This window comes from Melospiza melodia, unplaced genomic scaffold (genome assembly GCF_035770615.1).
Source record: "Melospiza melodia melodia isolate bMelMel2 unplaced genomic scaffold, bMelMel2.pri scaffold_32, whole genome shotgun sequence".
NCBI classification, from domain to species: domain Eukaryota; kingdom Metazoa; phylum Chordata; class Aves; order Passeriformes; family Passerellidae; genus Melospiza; species Melospiza melodia.
In genome coordinates, this window is record NW_026948638.1 from 9718136 (window position 1) to 9737709 (window position 19574).

The 19574-nt window shown below is 52.5% G+C and overlaps 1 protein-coding gene across 1 annotated transcript in view; it reads left to right on the forward strand.

Moving 5' to 3' along the window:
• Positions 1–517: 517 nt before the first annotated feature.
• The window catches only part of LOC134434161 (zinc finger protein 501-like), a 75978-nt gene continuing 56921 nt past the window's right edge, over positions 518–19574 (forward strand). Inside the window, exons 1-3 of the mRNA XM_063182844.1 lie at positions 518–586; positions 773–1384; positions 16058–16345. Coding sequence (XP_063038914.1) covers positions 532–586; positions 773–1384; positions 16058–16345 — 955 coding nt within the window. The 5' untranslated portion in view covers positions 518–531. The remainder of the gene's footprint in view (positions 587–772; positions 1385–16057; positions 16346–19574) is intronic.

Sequence of the window (19574 nt, forward strand, 5' to 3'; positions counted from 1 at the left end):
AGGTTTTATTTTTTAATATTGTTCATTTTTTGTGCTGGTGAATGCTTTGCCTGTTAAATAAACCGGTTTTCCCCCTTTTCTCCATGGAAATATTTTCTCGATCTGGTTGGAGGAGGCGCCGCTTGAATCTGCTTTCTAGAGGAAACGCTTTTGGAGATTTTCTCCCAAATTTGCCCTAAACCAGGAGAGGGTGGTGGGAAGAGGGGAGAGCCCCTAGTGACAGGACTGGGGTGAGGCTGGAGAAGGGGACCCCAAAACCCCCCAGCATCCCTAAGCAGGACCCTAGAGAGGGGGAATCCCCAGTGCCCATGGGATCTCCAACAGCCCTGAGACAGAGGACCACCAGAACCCCAGAGACTGGAAATTGGAAAATCCTGGTGGCTTTTTTTGATTCACTCTTGATTTTTGAAGGATTTTATGGGCACCAGATGACTTCTAGTGATGGACTTGGGTGGGAGGAATCTCCAACCCAAGGCATTCACACCTTGTTTTTCCCCAAACCAGGATTTGCCATTCCCAAACCTTGGCAAGATGGAGGAGGAGAAGGCTTGGAGGAAGAGGAAGATGGCCCAGGACACCCAGGCAGGTGAGGAGGAAGTCAGTGCCCCTTTCCCCTCTCTCCTGCTCCATCCCCCAGCCCAGCACAGCCCCCGGCTGCAGGACAACCCTGCTGCCAAACGCTGTCCTGCTGGGGATGCACTGGGGGGATCTCCTTCCCCTTTCGGGTAGCACGGAGGCAAATCCCATCCTCTCTTTGTCCTTCTTTCCCCAGGGAAGGAGCTGAGGATGGAGACCAGGGAGGACAAATCCCCACAGCAGAACCTCATGGAAGAGGCTGTTTTGAGTGACTCCACAGTGCAGGAACCCAATGTGGAGGAAAAGCCCCGGCAATTCCGCACAAGGAGGGGCTGCAAACCCAGCCCAGGGTGCTCTGAGGAGGAAAGACCCACCCTGAACCAGGAAGGTGGACAGAGCTTCAGCCAGAGCTCAGAGCTGGTGGCCCATGAGCAGCTTCATGCCTGCGAGAGGCCGTATGAGTGCTTGGAGTGTGGGAAGAGCTTCAGGAAGAGATTCAACCTGATCTGCCACCAGAGGATCCACACTGGGGAACGGCCCTACGAGTGCTCGGAATGTGGGATGAGCTTCAGCCACAGATCTGACCTGGTTGTCCACCAGAGGTTCCACACCGGGGAGAGGCCCTACGAGTGTCCCCAGTGTCAGAAAAGGTTTCACACCAGCACCCACCTCCTCGTACATGAGCGGATTCACACAGGGGAGAGGCCCTTCTGCTGCCCTGAATGCGGGATGGGCTTCAGGCACAAATCCACCCTCGTCACCCACCGGTGCATCCACACTGGGGAGAGGCCCTACGAGTGTCCCCAGTGTGGGAAGAGCTTCTCAGACCGCTCGTTCTTTACCCGACACCAACGGAGGCACCGGTAAGGGCAGCCCTGTGAGTGCCCCAGCTGCAGGGGGAGCTTCATGCACTGCTCCAGCTTCTTCCCCCATGGGAGGACCCACGTTGGTCAGAGCCCTGGCCATCCACATTCCTGGTGATCTGCATTGGGAAGGCGGCTGGACTTTCTTTTTTTTTGACCCTAATTTTCTTTGGATTCACCTTCATCTCTTTAAAACAGAGAAAATTGGGGTAAAACTCAATAAATTCATCAAGGGCATCTAAAGCCTCACTTTTTACTTGTGTTTCAGGGCAATCTGGGATTCAGGGAGATAATTGGGAGAATTTGGGGGTATTTGATGTACTTGTTTCCCTTTCTTGGCACTAAAAGAGACAAGAGGATTTAATCTGTCACCTCAATGCCACTGAAAACTACTCAATCCCACCCCAAAATTCCTTGATTCCACAGCTCTTTGGTGTGGAATGGGGTTGGAAGGGGATTGAGCAAAGTGGCCTTCAAATCAGGAGGCTTGACATGGGCATTAGGTGGGGCAGGATGGGTGGGATGGGGTTTGGGAGGTGGGAAATGGGGGAACATATGGCTTGGGAAGGGGGCGTTGATGTCCAGGAGGGGTGGGATGGGTTGGGGATTGACTGGGGAGGTGGGCTGGGGTCTGGAATGAGACAGCCAAAGTTTGGGGATGATGAAGGGAGGGGAGCCCATTACTGAATGAGTTCTTGAATAATCCACATTCCTGAAGAGATTTTGGAGTATCTCATGTTTCTTAGGCAGTTTTGGGCACTCCCCAGCTCTTGGGGGTCTTTCCTGAGAGCAGCTCCTTGGACCCCCATTGCCAGGGGTGGTTGCCTTGGGCACGAGCTCAGAGCTGTAGCCAGAGTCTGTTGCCTTGGTGCTGGAGAGCAGAGAAATGATGAACAGCCCCACACATCTCCAGTGTGTTTGGGGGCAGGGAGAGTTCTGCATAGGTGGGGTGGTCACTGCCCCACCCCAGCCACTGCAGCCTCTGGCCCAGCCCCAAAGTGGCTGCCAAGCCCCTGGCACCCCAAAAACCCCACCTGAGAGAGGGACCAGAGCAGGTCTGGCTGTGACACGGGTGTGACACTGACACATCCCACAGCCCCAGAGCTCACAGCAGCTGAGATCCATGACTGACTGTGGATCTCTGTCTCCCTCTCTCTCTTCTCCTGACTTCATCTTCTCGAAATCTGGATAAGTTGAAGTTGGACAGGTTAGAGTTTGCTAAGTCAGTGCTTTATGAAGTGATTTACTGCAATTCAATGCTATTTAAAATTTTCCAAGTACCTCATTCTCTGAAGTTTGCAACTAAATTTTGTTCTCCACCCTCCTGAGAAGATGTTTTCTCTCCTTGGCCATCTGTCCTGCAGGCTGTGCCCCCAGGGCGTGCTGCTCCTGGCCGGCTGCACTCACCCATCTCGCTGTGCCCCAGCATTTCTCACCCAGCGTTTCTGTGCCCTCCCTGGGCTCCCTGCACCCAGCGCTGCCGGCTCCTGGCACACAGAGCCGGGGCAGGCGCCCACCCTGCCAAGGGGCTCTGGAGCAGGGCGGGGGCTGCAATGGCTTCTGAGCTCAGCAGCTGGTCTTGGCATGGTTCCATGGAGACCGAGCGCAGCAACGCTGCTGAGCATTGTCCCTGCTGAGGGTCACACTCTGCCGGGGCACATTCCCTGCCTGCAGGATTGCTGAGCATTGTCCCTGCTGAGGGTCACACACTGCCAGGGCACATTCCCTGCCTGCAGGATTGCTGAGCATTGTCCCTGCTGAGGGTCACACACTGCCAGGGCACATTCCCTGCCTGCAGGATTGCTGAGCATTGTCCCTGCTGAGGGTCACACACTGCCGGGGCACATTCCCTGCCTGCAGGATTGCTGAGCATTGTCCCTGCTGAGGGTCACACACTGCCGGGGCACATTCCCTGCCTGCAGGATTCGTGCCTGACCCAAGCGCTGCACTTGTGTCTCCAGCATTGCTTTCCAACAAAAACAGGGGAAGGCAAACTGTGCTGGTCATGGTATTTTAGTGTGTCTAAAACTCGCTAAGTTATTGATCTTAGAGGTGAGATGCATTTAGAACTCATGGCATGGAGAAGTATTGCAAGATGGAAAAGAGGAGCATAGAAATAAACTGAGGAAAACATTTCAGATTATTTCTTTCCATTTTCATTTCACTTCTGGAATGCTGGTTCAGTTTTCCAGGAATCTTCTCTGTGATCCTGTCTGCTCTTCTCAGAAACCTTTCCTGGAGAATGAGGTTGAGCTCTTGTCACAAGATGTGCCACCAACTGCAGCTTCTCTTGGCTTTCCACACTGTGTGCAGCAGGACTCTTGCAGCAAAACAGGACAAAAGTTTTGAGGACTTGACAACTTGTCCTTTCTTTTCCTGGTGGACTGGGGAGTTGTGCTATGGGTAAGGTTTTCATTGTTGCTTTTCTAGGCTAAGAAAATAGGGGGTGGTACAAAGAATTGTTAGGGAATACAAGCCTGGCTGAATGCAGAGAAAGAATCTCCAGAGCCTGCAGCCTCAAGTGGAGGCTTGTGTGATGATCGTTCCAACCTGTCACTGGACATCTTGAAAATTATCTGGAATGTGAAAATGCTCTGACAGAGGGAGTTTGTTTCTGAATTCCACATCTGGTGCCTTGGTGCATAAATCAAGAGCACAATCAGTTCATGATAAGTACCAGAACAAGATGGGCCTCTCAGAGTAGCTGACTGAAACAATCTGAAAAGGAGAAATGCAGGGAATGACCGAGTGAACCTTGCCTGGAAGAAGGGTAAATTTTTCTAATAATTACTAATCCATTCCCTCATCTTTTGGCTTTCTTAGCAAGGCCATTTGCATCCCAGATTCCCTATGAAGTGAGAAGCGTAAGCTTGTGGAAGTGGCTGAAAGATGCCCTGTTTCTCTGCAGAGACACTCAGGCTGGAACAGGAGCTGGAGCCCTCTCTGGGGCAGCCTCCTCCAAGCTGGAATTTGTGCCGTGCTGGGAGAGAAGGAGGAGGGGGAGAAGGCTGGCACTGTGTGGCAGGAGCAGGAGGTTTGGCCGCAGGACATTCCCTCTGCGCTGCTGCCCCGCAGTGGGCGGCCGTGCCCGGGGCTCTGGGCCTGGCCCCACGTGCGCTGAGCTCCTTGGGCTGGGCTCAGGTTCCCGCTGGGACTGGGCAGAGCCTGGGCTCAAACTGGGGGCAGCAGCAGTGCAAAACACCTCTGGGCATCTGTGTTTCCTGCTGCTGAGAAGGAGCAATGAAGCGAGTCGAGAAGTTGTGGTTTCTGTTTCTCCTGGTGGATTTTTTTATTTAATTCCACATTGCGGAGGCAAATTCTGTGACAGCCTCTGTCAGCTTATTCTATTTCAACAACGCCAGCAACACGGCTGTATTTGAGCGCTGCAAATGTGGCCTGTGTGGCTTTAATTCCCCTCATCTTAGTGTTCAGGGGCTGGTGAGCATTTCAGTATCTGCTGATCTTTATGCCTGTGACAAAAATACTGACTTCACTGTCATGAAAGCACCGTGGGTAGCACCAACTGAAAGAGGCACTTGCATTTTTATGGATAAAATTCAGGTGGCAAGCAGAAGAGGGCCAAGAGCAGCCATGATCTGCAGTTCCCAAGGCAAAGGCACCAGTGTCGCAGACATTTTTTCACAGAAATACTTTCTTTCAGATTTCTGCATTTTCTGGGAAGCTGAGGGCCCCAGAGGAAGAGAATGTAAACAATTGTTATCAGCTGCTGTGGAATGCAATAGGATGCACCTGTGATTGGTTCATGTTCTGATGTTTATAATTAAGAGCCAATCACAGGAGCAAGCTGGGGACAGAGTCCCTGGACACAACTTTGTTATAGATTCTTTCTTTCTATTCTTAGCTTAGCTTAGCAGCTCTGCAACTTCTCTCTTTATTCCTATTAGTATAGTCATAATGTATTATATATCATATATCAATAAATCCAGCCTTCTGATCAAGAAATAAGATTCTCGTCTTTCTCTCACCACCCCAGCGACCCACTCAGGTTGCTGTAATACACCAGCAGCCTCTTCCTGTCACCTCAGGGTGAGTCAAACAGAGCTGGAAACAGTGCTGGAACCCAATCCTTTCTTCCTCTGAGGGCTGGCTCGGGGCAGCGCAGGCAGGCCCTGAGCAGTCAGGGCTGTGTGTGGGTGCTGGCTGCTCTGCTCCAGAACTGAGCTGGAAAAAGCCCTTGGGAGCCGAGGCAGGAGCAGGCGGGAAGGGGCCGGCGCTGCTGCTGCTCCTGGCCGGGAGCCCCGGCTGGGCCGGGCCGGCGCCCCCTGCGCTGCGGCTGCTGCTGCTGCCAGAGCCGGGCGGGACTCGGGGACAGGGAACGGACACGGGGGAACAGCAAAGGCCTGGCGGCTGCAGGGATAGTGGCGCTGGGGCCAGGGCCAGCACAGAGCTTCAGCCCGCAGTTAACCCTGAGGGAAACTCTGGGGAAAGCCTCCATTTCAGCCTTTCTGCACTCATGGCTGTGAAGGGACTGAAATGAAAGCAGAACAAGTAGGGCCCAACCTGTTCTCCTGCCTTGGGTGGAGCCCCAGGCCTGAGGCTGAGAGGGGCTGTGAGGGGCTGTGAGGGGCCATCTGTCATGAGTGAAATAAACAGGGCCAGGAGACTTCTTCTCCTTTTTAATGCCTTTATTAACAGTGATCAGCTCAGGACTGGGCAGCTCGGCAGGGCTGCAGTCCCTGTCGTGGCTCCCAGGGCGACTCAGAGGAGGAGGATATGCACAGCTCTGTCCACAAGGGGCAGAGCTGGGGGATCCGGTCCTCGTGGGAGCCTTTAGGGCGTGGTGTCCCCACCAGATGTTGGTTTGGTCTGGGTCTCGCTTCCTCCCAGACCTGGCCCGGGGGCTCTCAAAGACAGGGTGAGGAACAATGAAGGCTTCCAGCACCTCTGCAGGCCCAGCACTCCGCTCCTCGCATCCAGACATCACTCCAGTCTCTCAACTCTTATTTGGCTCATTGTTTTTGGGGTTTTCTCAGTACATTCGGAGCGGGGGACCCACACAGAATGCTGGTCTTGGAGTCACTTTGCATAACCCCCCCACCTTCTCAAGTGTCTTCACTATTCTGGCAAAGGTATAACTTAGCCTCGGGCAAGGCTCTGCTAATACAAAAGGAGCGATTAGCCACAACGACCCGTGATTACAATAACAAAACATGCAGAACTTCGGCAGCTACAGTGCTCTGGCTGCCTTTTTGTAACTTTTTCTCACAAAAAAATATTAACCGAATTTTTGTTCATAACAATGAGGGGCCATGAAGGGCCTTGAGAGGCCATGAGGGGCCATGGGGAACTCGGAGAGAACTTAAGGCCCTGTGAGGGGCTGTGGGAGCCAGGCCCCTCATGGAACCAAGGGTCCATCATGTCCCAGCACGGCCTTGTGGAACCAAAGGGACCATGGTGCCACTATGGAGCCTCATGGTATCACAGGTCCGTTGTTACACAGCAGCCACAGCAGGGCTGCAGAGCCAAGGAGATCATTGTGACACTGCACAACTGTGCAAACCTGTGAGCCTACCAGGGAAAAGCCAGCAGAAATGGCCTGGAGAGACACACTGTAGGCTCTGGGCATTCCTCACAGCTCAGGGTGAGGAAAGAGGCTTCCCCATGGTGCTCTGCAGCACTATGTTAATTTTTCCCAGTTCTGTACTGTCCCTTGGCCTTCTCTACCCGTTTAACTCTTATATGTTCATGTTCTGGTGAGTTCTCCCTTCCCTGTTTTCCCACTAGTGTGTAACCCTGCCCATCCACACTGGCATTTACTATTGGTCCCTTCCATGTGTACCGCCCCTGAACCCTCAGAGCATTGGATCCCCGGTGCTCTACTCTGCCCCCTCTTTCCCTGTATTTGTACCCTGGACTCTCCTTTGTTTTTGTCTTTGGCCCCTGGACACTTTCAGCATTTCTCTGTGTGTGTGTGTCTGTGTGTATGTGTGTCTGTGTGTGTGTCTGTCTGTGTCTATGTGCTGGTGCTCTCGTGGTTCCTACCCATTGGCACAAGAAAATCTTGGGGACGGTTGTGTGCAGACCACCTCAGACTGCAACAATAACTCCTTTTTTCATTTACTTTGTGGTGGGAATGAACCATTCTGTCTAATCATGATCAGAATAAATCAGAGCTGTATTTATATAAATTTATCTGGTATTCAATCTTTAATGCTGGGGGGAAAATTGCATTAAAGTTCAATTCCACCTGTCTAATCTTTAACACCTTTGACAAAGTCTGGGGCTGGGATTGGACCCAACCGCTTCAAGTCTCCTCTCTTTGAAGGAATTTTAGAAGTCTAGGGGCCCTGCAGGGGTTTGAGGATCCACGGTGGCTGTTAGGTGTCATTTCTCCACCTCATGTCTCAGCAGAAGTTTCTCCAATAAAGGAATAAAGGTTTTGCCTGAAGCTCCCTTTGTGCCCATGACAGGAACCCCTGTGAGTGTCTGGGACATCCCAGCTATTTGGCTACCTGGGGACTCCTGGGATGTCACTGGGGAGCCCCCATGAGTGCCTGTGACAGATTGGTGCCTTTGCGGCCCAAGGTGCCCTGGGATGTCACCATGGCTGTGACTACCTCTGACCACACGGCTCTTTACCATCCCAGTAATCCCCTGGGAGGTCTCCATGGAGCCCCTGTCTGTGCCTGTGACATTCCAGCTTTGGAACAGCCTGGGGACTCTTGGAAAGTCCCCATGGAACACCTCGGAAGGCCTGTGACAAAACTGATCCTTAGCAGGCAATTATCACCAGCCTCCTGTTCCTATGGTCAGTTTCCATGGTAACCATCACCAGCCCCCTGTTGCTATGGTCAGTCCCTCGGCAGCTCCATGGAGACCCCATGCCGGGGTGGTTGCCATGGACACCAGCTCAGGCCTGCAGCCAGAGCCCGTTGCCATGGCAACCATTGGCAGTCCCATCCCCAGGCTCATGGGATCCCAGAACCACAGAATTGGCTGAGCTGGGAGGGACCCATCAGGATCCTCCAGTCCAACTGCTGGCCCTGCACAGGACACCCCAACAATGCCAGCCCGGGCCTGGCAGCGCCGTCCAAACACTGCTGCAGCTCAGGGAGCCCTGGAGCTGGGACCCTTCCCTGGGGAGCCTGGGCAGGGCCCCAGCAGCCTCTGGGAAAAAACCTTTTCCTGACATCCAACCGGAGCCTGCCCCGACTCAGCTGCAGCCGTTCCCTCCACTGCTGTCCCTGAGCACCAGAGGGAAGAGGTTCCCACAGCTCCAGCCAGGGACCCGCTCCCAAGGCTGTTGCCATGGCCACCAGGGCTGGGACCAGCTGGGATGCTCGGTTTCCAGGGGCCGGGGTTCAGGAATGGGATTCCGCAATTTCCTGCTCTTGCTAAAACCGCGCTGCCCTCGCTGCCCTCCTGCCTTCCATGGAAAGCACAAAAGGCAAAGATCCTAAGCTGGGATAAGAACCATTTATTGGGAACAGCAATGAGATAAGGAACAAACAGGAACAAAAACAATATTGATAACAGAAGGGATAAATAAAACTGTTTACAGGGAAAATTAAACACAACTCACTGGGTCTTCCTGGCCACAATTTCCCATGCCTGGAAATTTCACCCTTCTCCTCAGGGAGAGAGAGAGTCCCTTTCCTGCCCCTGGCAATGACCTGAGGTGGGAGTAAATGTAATGACAGGGTCATGGCCAGACCCTCATGTTCTTCCATCCCACATCATGTCATTGGCAGGGGCAGGAAAAGGTACAGGTGTCTTCCCAGCATGGATCACAGGGAACATGGATCAGCAGGGCTCTTCCCAACATGGGTTCTCCCATGGGGGATAAAGCTGGAGCTGGGCATGAAGGTCTTCCTGCAGTTGGGGCATGGGCAGGGTTTCTTTTACTGGTGACTCCGTTCGTGTCTGGTCAAGTGAGAGTTGCTGGTGAAGCTCTTCCCACACTGGGGACACTCGTAGGGCCTCTCCCCAGTGTGGATGCGCCGGTGGGTGATGAGGGTGGAGTTGTGCTTGAAGCCCTTCCCGCAGTCAGGGCAGCGGAAGGGTCTCTCATCTGTGTGAATCCATTGGTGCTGGAGGAGATGAGAACTGGTGTGAAACTTCTTCTGACACTCAGGGCACTTGTAGGGCTTCTCCCCATGTGGTCATTTCGTGGATGATCAGCTGGGGCCTCCTACTAAAGGTCATCCCCCATTCCCCACACTTGTATGGCCTTTCCCCAGTGTGGATCCTCTGGTGGCAGCTCCAGAGAGACTTCTGCCTGAAGCTCTTCCCACATTCCCCACATTCATAGGGCTGTTCCCTGGTGTGGGTCTTCTGGTGGGAGATCAGGTCAGAGTTCTGCCCGAAGCTTTTCCCACATTCCCCACATTCATAGGGTCATTCCCTGGTGTGGATCTTCTGGTGGGAGATCAGGTTAGAGTTCTGGCTAAAGCTCATCCCACATTCCTTACACTCGTTGGGCCTCTCCCCAGTGTGAATCTGCTGGTGCTAGAGGAGACTGGACTTGGTCTGAAACCTCTTCTGACACTGGGGACACTCATAGGGCCTCTCCCCAGTGTGGATGCGTTGGTGGGTGATGAGGGCGGAGCTTCAGCTGAAGCTCTTCGGACATTCCCCACACTCGGAGGCCCATTCCCTTGTGTGGATCATCTGGTGGCTGATCAGGGTGCTGCAGTGCCTGAAGCTCTTCCCACACTCTGAGCACTTGTGGGGATTCTCCCCATCATGAAGCTGCTCACGAACCACCAGCTCTGTGCTCTGGCTGAAGCTCTGTCCACCTTCCTGGCTCAGGGTGGGTCTTCTCTCCTCAAAGCACCCTGGGCTGGGTTTGCAGCCCCTACTCCTGTGGGATCTCTGAGGCATTTCCTCCCAGCTGTAATTCTGCACCATGGCACTGCTCAAAATGGCCTCTTCCACAAGATTCTGCTCGGGAGATTTGTCCTCCCTGGTCTCCATCCTCAGCTCCTTCTCTGGGGGAGGAAGGACAAGGAGAGGATGGGATTTGCCTCCATGCCAGAGGGAAATGGAAGGAGATCCCCTCAGTGCATCCCTGGAAGGATGGCGTTGGCAGCAGGGTTGTCCTGCAGCCAGGGGCCATGCTGGGCTGGGAGATGGAGCAGGAGAGAGGGGGAAAGGGGCACTGACTTCCTCCTCACCTGCCTGGGTGTGCTGGGGCATCTTCCTCTTCCTTGCAGTCTCTCCCTCCATCTGGCTAAGTTTTAGGAATGGGAAATTCTGTTTTGGGAGGAAAACAAGAAATGAGCACACTAAATTTTGTACCGGATTGAAGGTGAACCAGGGGGAGAGTCTAAGTCAGAATTCCAGTTCAAAAACAAAATTAGGATCAAGGCAATGATACAGAAACACTGCCTTAAACTGACAGAGTCGGGATATAACCTGACACCATGTTGGTCAGGGTGGTGGCTGCAGTCCTGTTGGAGTGATGAACGTGATTTTGTCCAAGAAGTGATGCTGTAGAAGAATCTGGTCTTCCTCTGAAGGTCCAGTGGTGGTTATGGAGCTCTTGTCCTCTGGGAATCCAGTAGGCAAGGTTGCAGATGGTGTTACCAGCCTCAGCTTATATCCAGGTAGGAATTCTTGGATCCTTCCTCTGGGCGGAGCATCCCACAATGGGATGATCAAATTTTATCAGTCCTCCAGTGACACACAATGGCCCATTCACAGAAGATATCTCCCCTGGAGGGCGTTATCAGAGGTGAGTCATGGAAGAGATAAAGAACTCTGCTCCACCTGCTTATAGCAGTTGATGAACATGGGGATTGAAAACATGCATTTGGTTACATCTTGCATTGCAACCTGAAACAGTGGGGTAATCCCTGCTCAGGGGGTGAGCACCACCCCCCTTACCCAAACTGGCTCAGGTGTAAAACCCCCACCCTGGGAAGGCCACACACACAGGGGACAATGTCACACTTGCCCTGCCCCAGGTGAGGTCCCTGTCCCTGTCACTCTCTTTCAAAGGCTGGAGGCTTTGTCAAATATTAGAATAATTTTTCTCTTTGTCCCTGTCACCTTTGTGACAGCTACACAGAGCTTCCCCTTCCTTTTCATAATCTGTATTGGGCCTAATTTCAACGTTTCTTTCATCAGAATATGCCAGCAGCTGAGCTGGAACTGTGCAGGACCAATGGAATTTGGATTTGCCACAAAATAGCTTCTATTGTAAGTTTATAAAATTTTGGGATTTGTTTGCATTTCCATCACAAGTGACTTGTGGGAAACGCAAATTCAAGGCATTTTATCTAGGATTAATTTTGATTTCTGACAAGAAACAACATTACTTTGTCTGGTGCCCAGGGTTGATCGAGGAGCCTCTGTGCCTCTCACTCTGGGGTGTGCTTCGGGAGGTTTTACCCTGTCCCAGACCATTCCCTAGGGGTTTTGTCCCAGTCCCTATCACCCCAGGCCATTCCTCAGGGGGTCTCCATCATTCTCACCCCAGGAAATGCCTGGGGGGTCTCCCTCCCTCTCACCCCTGTGCCAGGGGGTGCTCGGGGCAGTCTCTGTCCCTCTCAGTCCAGGGGATGCTCAGGGGTCTCTGTCCCCTCACCCTGGGGGATGCTCAGAGGGGTCTCCATCCCTCTGGCCTCAGGCAATGCCTGTGCAGGGCTGGGGACCAGAGGCTCTGTGTCCCTCTCACATCTGAGGGTGCTCGGGGCTGGGGGGGCTCTCTGACCTTCTCACACCTGGGGAGGCCGGGGGGGTCTCTGTCCCTCTCAGCCCTGCTGTGACCCCATCCAAACATCATTGGGGTCAGAGGGACAGAGACACCCCCAAAGCCCCAGAAGGGCTGAACTTGTGGCGGGAAAAAGCTCAGCTGCCCTTTTCTTCTGGTGCCTCCTCCTCTCCTCAGCTGAGGATGTCAAACTCCCCAGGAGCAGGAAAATTCCCATTCCCTGTTTCCTTGTAGCTGCAGCCTGGAACATCCACTCAGAGCGAAGAATTTTCTGATAGCTCTGCTGAATGACAATGGCAAGAGGTTTGTGAGAATGGGAAGAAATTGTGTTTTGATAGTAAATAAATTGTGCAAAATTATTTCGTTCTGACATATTCCTTTTCAGTCAGTTCTGGTTTGTTTTCAGAGTGCCACCTTCTCAGCTGATTGTGTTTGTGCCTTCCTTTCTCTCCTACCTTTCTTTGCCTGCTCTGTTTCTCTCTCAGCATCTCCCTTGACCCAGGGCAGCTCCCACCAAAGACCCTGCCCTGATTTAATTCCTAATCCAGGACCGACAACAACCATGGGTGAAGATATGAAGGCTGGCAGTGAAACATCACTGTAGGATCTTGCTCCACTTGGCTTTTGGCTCCTTCTTGAGTGCTTTTCCTTCCAGGGCAGGAACATCTTTTCCTGGCAGGGAACTGGAATTCCAGCCCCTGGGAGTGTGTGCCATGGATCCCAGAGGGGCATTCCCGAGCCTTCCAGGACACAGGGAATGGGGATTTTCCTGCTTCTGGTGAGTTTGACATCCTTGCCAAAAGGAGAGGAGAAGGCACCAGAAGAAAAGGGCAGCTGGGCTTCATCTTTCCACTTGAATTAGGTGGGGGGGAAATCTCTCCTCCTGTCTGTAGCTGCTCCCACAGGGATGTGACAGCTGATATCAGAGCCCCAAGGGTCAAAGTCAGGACTGCCCTCAGGGAATGCTCACCTCATATTGAGGTGGGAGAGTGGGAGCACCTGGATCTTGGAGCACCCAGCTGCCCCACCTGTGTGGAGGTGCCTGAGGAGGGCTGGGACAATGCCAGGGACATCCCGCAGTGACATTCCCCCCTGTTCCGCTCTGGGTGAGCTCAGTCCCAAACCTGACCCTGATCCTGGTCTCAATCTCACTCCATGTTTAGACACACTCACAGTTCTGTATTTATTCTCATCCCAGTGCCAAACTTGTTTAGCCCCAGACTCAATCACAACCCCAGCCCTAAAGCCAATCCCATGTCTAGCCTTAACCCCAATCCCAGCTCTAATCCAAATCTCAGCCTCAACTCCAAGCCCAGCCCGAATTCCAGCCCCTTCCTAAATCCTCAGCCCTAAACCAAATCCCAGGTTCTGCCGTTCTGGGGGTTTGGGGGTGTCTCCGTCCCTCTGACCCTGATGATGTTTGGGTGGGGTCACAGCAGGGCTGAGAGGGACAGAGATCCCCCCGGCCTCCCCAGGTGTGAGAAGGTCAGAGAGCCCCCCCAGCCCCAAGCACCCTCAGCGGAGAGAGGGACACAGAGCCCCTGGTCCCCAGCCCTGCACAGGCATTGCCTGAGGCCAGAGGGATGGAGACCCCCCGAGCATCCTCCAGGGTGAGGGGACAGAGACCTCTGAGCATCCCCTGGGCTGAGAGGGACAGAGACTGCCCCGAGCACCCCCTGGCACAGGGGTGAGAGGGAGGGAGACCCCCCAGGCATTTCCTGGGGTGAGAATGATGGAGACCCCCTGGGGAATGGCCTGGGGTGACAGGGACAAGGACACTACCAGGGCATGGGCTAGGGTGACAGGGACAGGGACAATCGTAACAAATTCCTCCTGAGCGTCCCCCAGGGCAAGAGGCACAGAGACCCCTTGAGCATCCCCAGGGCACTGGACAAAATAAACTAGGCATAAATCAAACTTAATCCTACATAAAATACTTTGATGAATATTTGATTTTCTCGAGAGTCACATGTGATGGAAATGCAAACAAATCCCAAACAGGAATAAACTGACAATAGAAGAAATTCTCTGGCAATTCCAAATGTCATTGGTTCCTGCACAGCTCCAGCTCAGCTGCTGGCAGGTTCCAATAAAAGAAAAGTGGAAATTAGGCCCAATACAGATTAATAAAAGGAAGGGGAAACTCTGTGTAGTTGTCACAAAGGTGACAGGGATGAAGAGAATAATGATTCTCACATTTGGCAAAGAACCCAAGCCTGTGAATTCCAGAGTTATTTGGGAATTAGCTACTAGTTACTTGGGAATTGCGCTTTTTGTTGGACTTTTAGGAGCCTTGTCTTCCTCACCATGGGGTGAATGAACCTTGTCAGTCTCGCTGGTAACATTTGCTCCCTTTTCTCCAGTGATTTTAACAAACTTTTCAAGGAAAGACAACAAAATATTTTCTTTTTCACTGGCCACCTCTAACAGCCATTTTCCTCATCAGTTCTCCCATAAGGTGCTCAGAGGAAGCTGTGTCCAAGTTTCCAAGAGTTCCTCCAGAGAGAACCATAACCTCCTCAGAGGAGGGAACCATGCTCTTGTCAAAGGCACTTGGGGTCAGACAACAGTGCTCTGAACCCACTATGGCAAACTAATGTCGCAATCTGCTTAAGAAAATTGTTGGAGAGATTCCTCTGCCCCAATTAAGATACTAACAAGACCAAATCCAAGGTGGATTTTATTGAACAGTAAATGTGAGGTAGAGAGAGAGTTAGAAAGAAAGAGAAAAGGGGGGAGAGTAAGGGAGTTACAGGGACAGAGGCCTCACCTGGAGCAGGGCCAACTGTGACATTGTCCCCTGTGTGTGTGGCCTTCCCGTGGTGAGGGTTTTACACCTGAGCCAGTTTGGGTAAGGGTGGTGGTGCTCACCCCCTGAGCAGGGATTACCCCAGTGTTTCAGGTTGCAATGCAAGATGTAACCAAATGCATGTTTTCAATCCCCATGTTCATCAACTGCTATAAGCAGGTGGGGCAGTGTTCTTTATCTCTTCCATGACTCACTCCTGATAACGCCCTCCATGGGAGATATCTTCTATGAATGGGCCATTGAGTGTCACTGGAGGACTGATAAAATTCAATCATCCCATTGTGGGATGCTCCGCCCAGTGGGAGGATCCAAGAATTCCTACCTGGATATAAGCTGAGGCTGGCAACACCAGCAGCACCTTGCCTACTGGATTGCCAGAGGACAAGAGCTCCAGAACCACCACTGGACCTTCAGAGGAAGACCAGATTCTTCTACAGCATCACTTCTTGGACAAAATCACGTTCATCACTCCAACAGGACTGCAGCCACCACCCTGACCAACATGGTGTCAGGTTATATCCCGACTCTGTCAGTTTAAGGCAGTGTTTCTGTATCATTGCCTTGATCCTAATTTTGTTTTTGAACTGGAATTCTGACTTAGACTCTCCCCCTGGTTTGCCTTCAATTCGGTACAAAATTTAGTGTGCTCATTTCTTGTTTTCCTCCCAAAACAGAATTTCCCTTTCCTAAAATTTAGCCAGATGGAGGGAGAGACTGCAAGGAAGAGGAAGATGCCCCAGCACACCCAGGCAGCTGAGGAGGAAGTCATTGCCCCTTTCCCCCTCTCTCCTGCTCCATCTCCCAGCCCAGCACGGCCCCTGGCTGCAGGACAACCCTGCTGCCAATGCCGTCCTTCCAGGGATGTGCTGTGGGGATCTCCTTCCATTTCCCTCTGGCATGGGGGCAAATCCCATCCTCTCCTTGTCCTTCCTCCCCCAGAGAAGGAGCTGAGGATGGAGACCAGGGAGGACAAATCCCCATGGCAGAACCTGGAGGAGGAGGTCGTTTTGAGCAGCTCCATGGCCCAGGAATTTAATTAGGAGGATAATCCCCAGAGATTCCACAGGAAGAGGGGCTCAAAACCCAGCCCAGGGTGCGCTGAGGAGGAAAGACCCACCCTGAGCCAGGAAGGTGGACAAAGCTTCAGCCAGATCACAGAGCTGGTGGTTCGTGAGCAGCTTCATGATGGGGAGAATCCCCACAAGTGCTCAGAGTGTGGGAAGAGCTTCAGGCAGAGCAGCACCCTGATCAGCCACCAGATGATCCACACCAGGGAATGGGCCTCCGAGTGTGGGGAATGTGGGAAGGGCTTCAGTTACAGGTCCACCCTTGTGACCCACCAACGCATCCACACCGGGGAGAGGCCCTACAAGTGTCCCCAGTGTGGGAAGAGTTTCACCCAGAGCTCTGACTTGACCAGTCACCAATGGAAGCACCGGTAAGGGACGTTCTGTCAGTGCCCCAACAGCAGAAGAGCTTCATGCCCAGCTCCAGCTTCATCCCTCATTGGAGGACCCATATTGGAAAGAGCCCTGGTAATCCATGTTCCCTGTGATCCATGCTAGGAAGACACCTGTCCCTTTTCCTGCCCCTGCCAATGACATTATGTGGGATGAAAGAACATGAGGGTCTGGCTATGGCCCTGTCATTACATTCACTCCTACCTCAGGTCATTGCCAGGGGCAGAAAAGAGACTCTTTCTCACCCCAGGGAGAAGGGTGTCCTTTGCAGACAGGAGGAAATACATTGCCGTGAAGAGTCAATTGTTGATGTTTTAGTTTTCTCTGCAAATAGTTTTACTTATCCCTTCTGTTATCAATATTGTTTTTGTTCCTGTTTGTTCCTTATCTCATTGCTGTTCCCAATAAATGGTTCTTATCCCAGCTTAGGATCTTTGCCTTTTGTGCTTTCCATGGGAGGTGGAAGGGCAGCGAGGGCAGCGTGGTTTTAGGAAGAGCAAGAAATTGCAGAATCCCATTCCTGAACCCCGGCCCATGGAAACCGAGCATCCCAGCTGGTCCCAGCCCTGGTGGCCATGGCAACAGCCTTGGGAGCGGGTCCCTGGCTGGGGTTGTGGGAATCTCTTGCCTCTGGTGCCCAGGGACAGGAGTGGAGGGAACGGCTGCAGCTGAGTCGGGGCAGGCTCCGGTTGGATGTCAGGAAAAGGTTTTTGCCCAGAGGCTGCTGGGGCCCTGCCCAGGCTCCCCAGGGAAGGGTCCCAGCTCCAGGGCTCTCTGAGCTCCAGCAGCGTTTGGACAGCGCTGCCAGGCCCAGGCTGGCATTGTTGGGGTGTCCTGTGCAGGGCTAGCAGTTGGACTGGAGGATCCTGATGGGTCCCTCCCAGCTCAGCCAATTCTGTGGTTCTGGGATCCCGTGAGCCTGGGGATGGGGCTGCCAATGGTTGCCATGGCAACGGGCTCTGGCTGCAGGCCTGAGCTGGTGTCCATGGCAACCACCCCTGGCATGGGGTCTCCATGGAGCTGCCAAGGGACTGAGCATAGCAACAGGGGTCTGGTGATGGTTGCCCTAGAAACTGACCATAGGAACAGGAGGCTGGTGATGGTTACCATGGAAACTGACCATAGCAGCAGGGTGTTCCATGGGGACTTTCCAAGAGTCTCCAGGCTGTTCCAGAGCTGGAATGTCACAGGCACAGACAGGGGCTCCATGGAGACCTCCCAGGACTTTCTGGGGATGGTAAAGAGCCCTGTGGTCAGAGGCAGTCACAGGCATTCCATGGTGACATCCCAGGGGACCTTGGGCTGCAAAGGCACCGATCTGTCACAGGCACTCACGGCAGCTCCCCAGTGACATCCCAGGAGTCCCCAGGCTGCCAAAGAGCCAGGGTATCCCAGACACTCACAGGGGTTCCTGTCATGGGCACAGTGGGAACTTCAGGCAAAGTTTAATATTAGAGAAGCTCCTGTTGGATCATGAAGTGCAGAAAGGATCCCCCGTAGCCCCCACAGATCCCCACATATCACCACTTAGTCAGAGATGAGACAGACTCACATCAGAAGGCTAAGGGCTAAAACCTACCCATTTATTCAAACATCGACTTTTACATCTTCAGGTGGACCTCATTGGTCATTTTATCAACACATTTCACATGAATGGCTAATTAAGACAACACCCTTCAGTAAACAACTTTATGGAAAAAAGCCTACTTATTTCAAACATTGTCAGGGCACCAGGTATTGATGGTTGTTTTATGTTGGGCCTTTCTGGGGGCTCTCTCGATGTGGGAAATCCTGCTGTAGCAGTTCTCTGCCAGGTAAAAGGAAGTGCATGGGACTTTTTCAGTCTTCAGCTTCTTGTTTATTGTTATCTTATCTAAAGTTTTGCATTGCTGTCCACGGGAGGCTCAGAATGCTGGAACAAACACCTCAAAATGGCTCTAAAATGTACAGTTTCAAGGCCTTTTAAAGTTGTCTCATCCAATCAACTCTTAAAACGTGTATTATTTCTACTTATCTACACATAACTCATCCCTTGACTGTCCACATAATGTCTGCACTGTGCTTTCCTTGACCAATCACCCTGTGCCACCAACACTGCAGAAAATGGAGTAGATGAAGATGACAGGGACTACACCCCAATTCCTCCATCTTGCTGCCTTTCTACACCATATTAAAAACCCCAAAACCTAAATTTCTCACCCAAGGAACATAGCATAATACCCTCTAAACTATGTCACACTTCGGAAAATTCTAATAGTTCTCAAATTCCTGGAAGTCCTCTCCATGGGTGAAGGTGAAAGGCAGTGTTTCTCTGGGGGTCAGGACCCCTCAGAGCAGACAGAAATATTCCATATGCCTTGGATTCCCACACATTTAATCTAAAATCTATTAATCCTTAACATGTGAAGTTACCCAAAAATTTTCCAGGTAAGTAGGATTTGACGGAGAAGAACTAGAGAAGAACAGAAAGACAGAAGATCCATAAAAAAACACACACATAGGTACCAACAGCTCAGGTTCCAGCATCACTAACAGAGGAACCCAAGGAGAAAGCAGGATCCAGATGCTGGGCCTCGTGCTCTGGCTTTAAATCCCCTGGGCCTTCATGGGCCCGCCCCTGGGGTGGGACTGGCAGTTGCTTGTCCAATCAGAGCCAGGGTAGCCCCTGCTGCTAGTGTGTGATTGATTGACAGCTGGGCCAATCAGAGCTGGGTTAACATCACCCCCTGCTGTGTGATTGACAGCTCTGCCAGGCCAGGGCTGGGGGCGGGGCTCTGTCCCACCACAAACCAAGGCCTGACCCAGCCCTGGCCCCACACGGGCATTCTGAGCATCCCAAGGTGTCTCAGGACATTGATCTCATCCACCCTCTGACAGCGACCATGGTGACTCTACAGAACCTCATGGAACCATGGGTTAGTTGTGACAATGGAGATCCAAGGAAACGATGGTGAGACTGTGGAATCCAGGCATCAGGGAATCAAGGAGACCATTGTGCAGCTCAGGGGGCCTATGGAAGCAAGGATCAATGATCGAACTGTGGTTTGATTGTGATTGATTTAAAATAGAAACAAGGAGCCATTGTTTCACAGCGGGGCTGCATGGGGCCAATGGACCCTTGTGACTCTGTTGGGGCTCATGAAACCAAGAAGCCATTGTGACGTTGCCAGACCTCATGGAATCAAGGA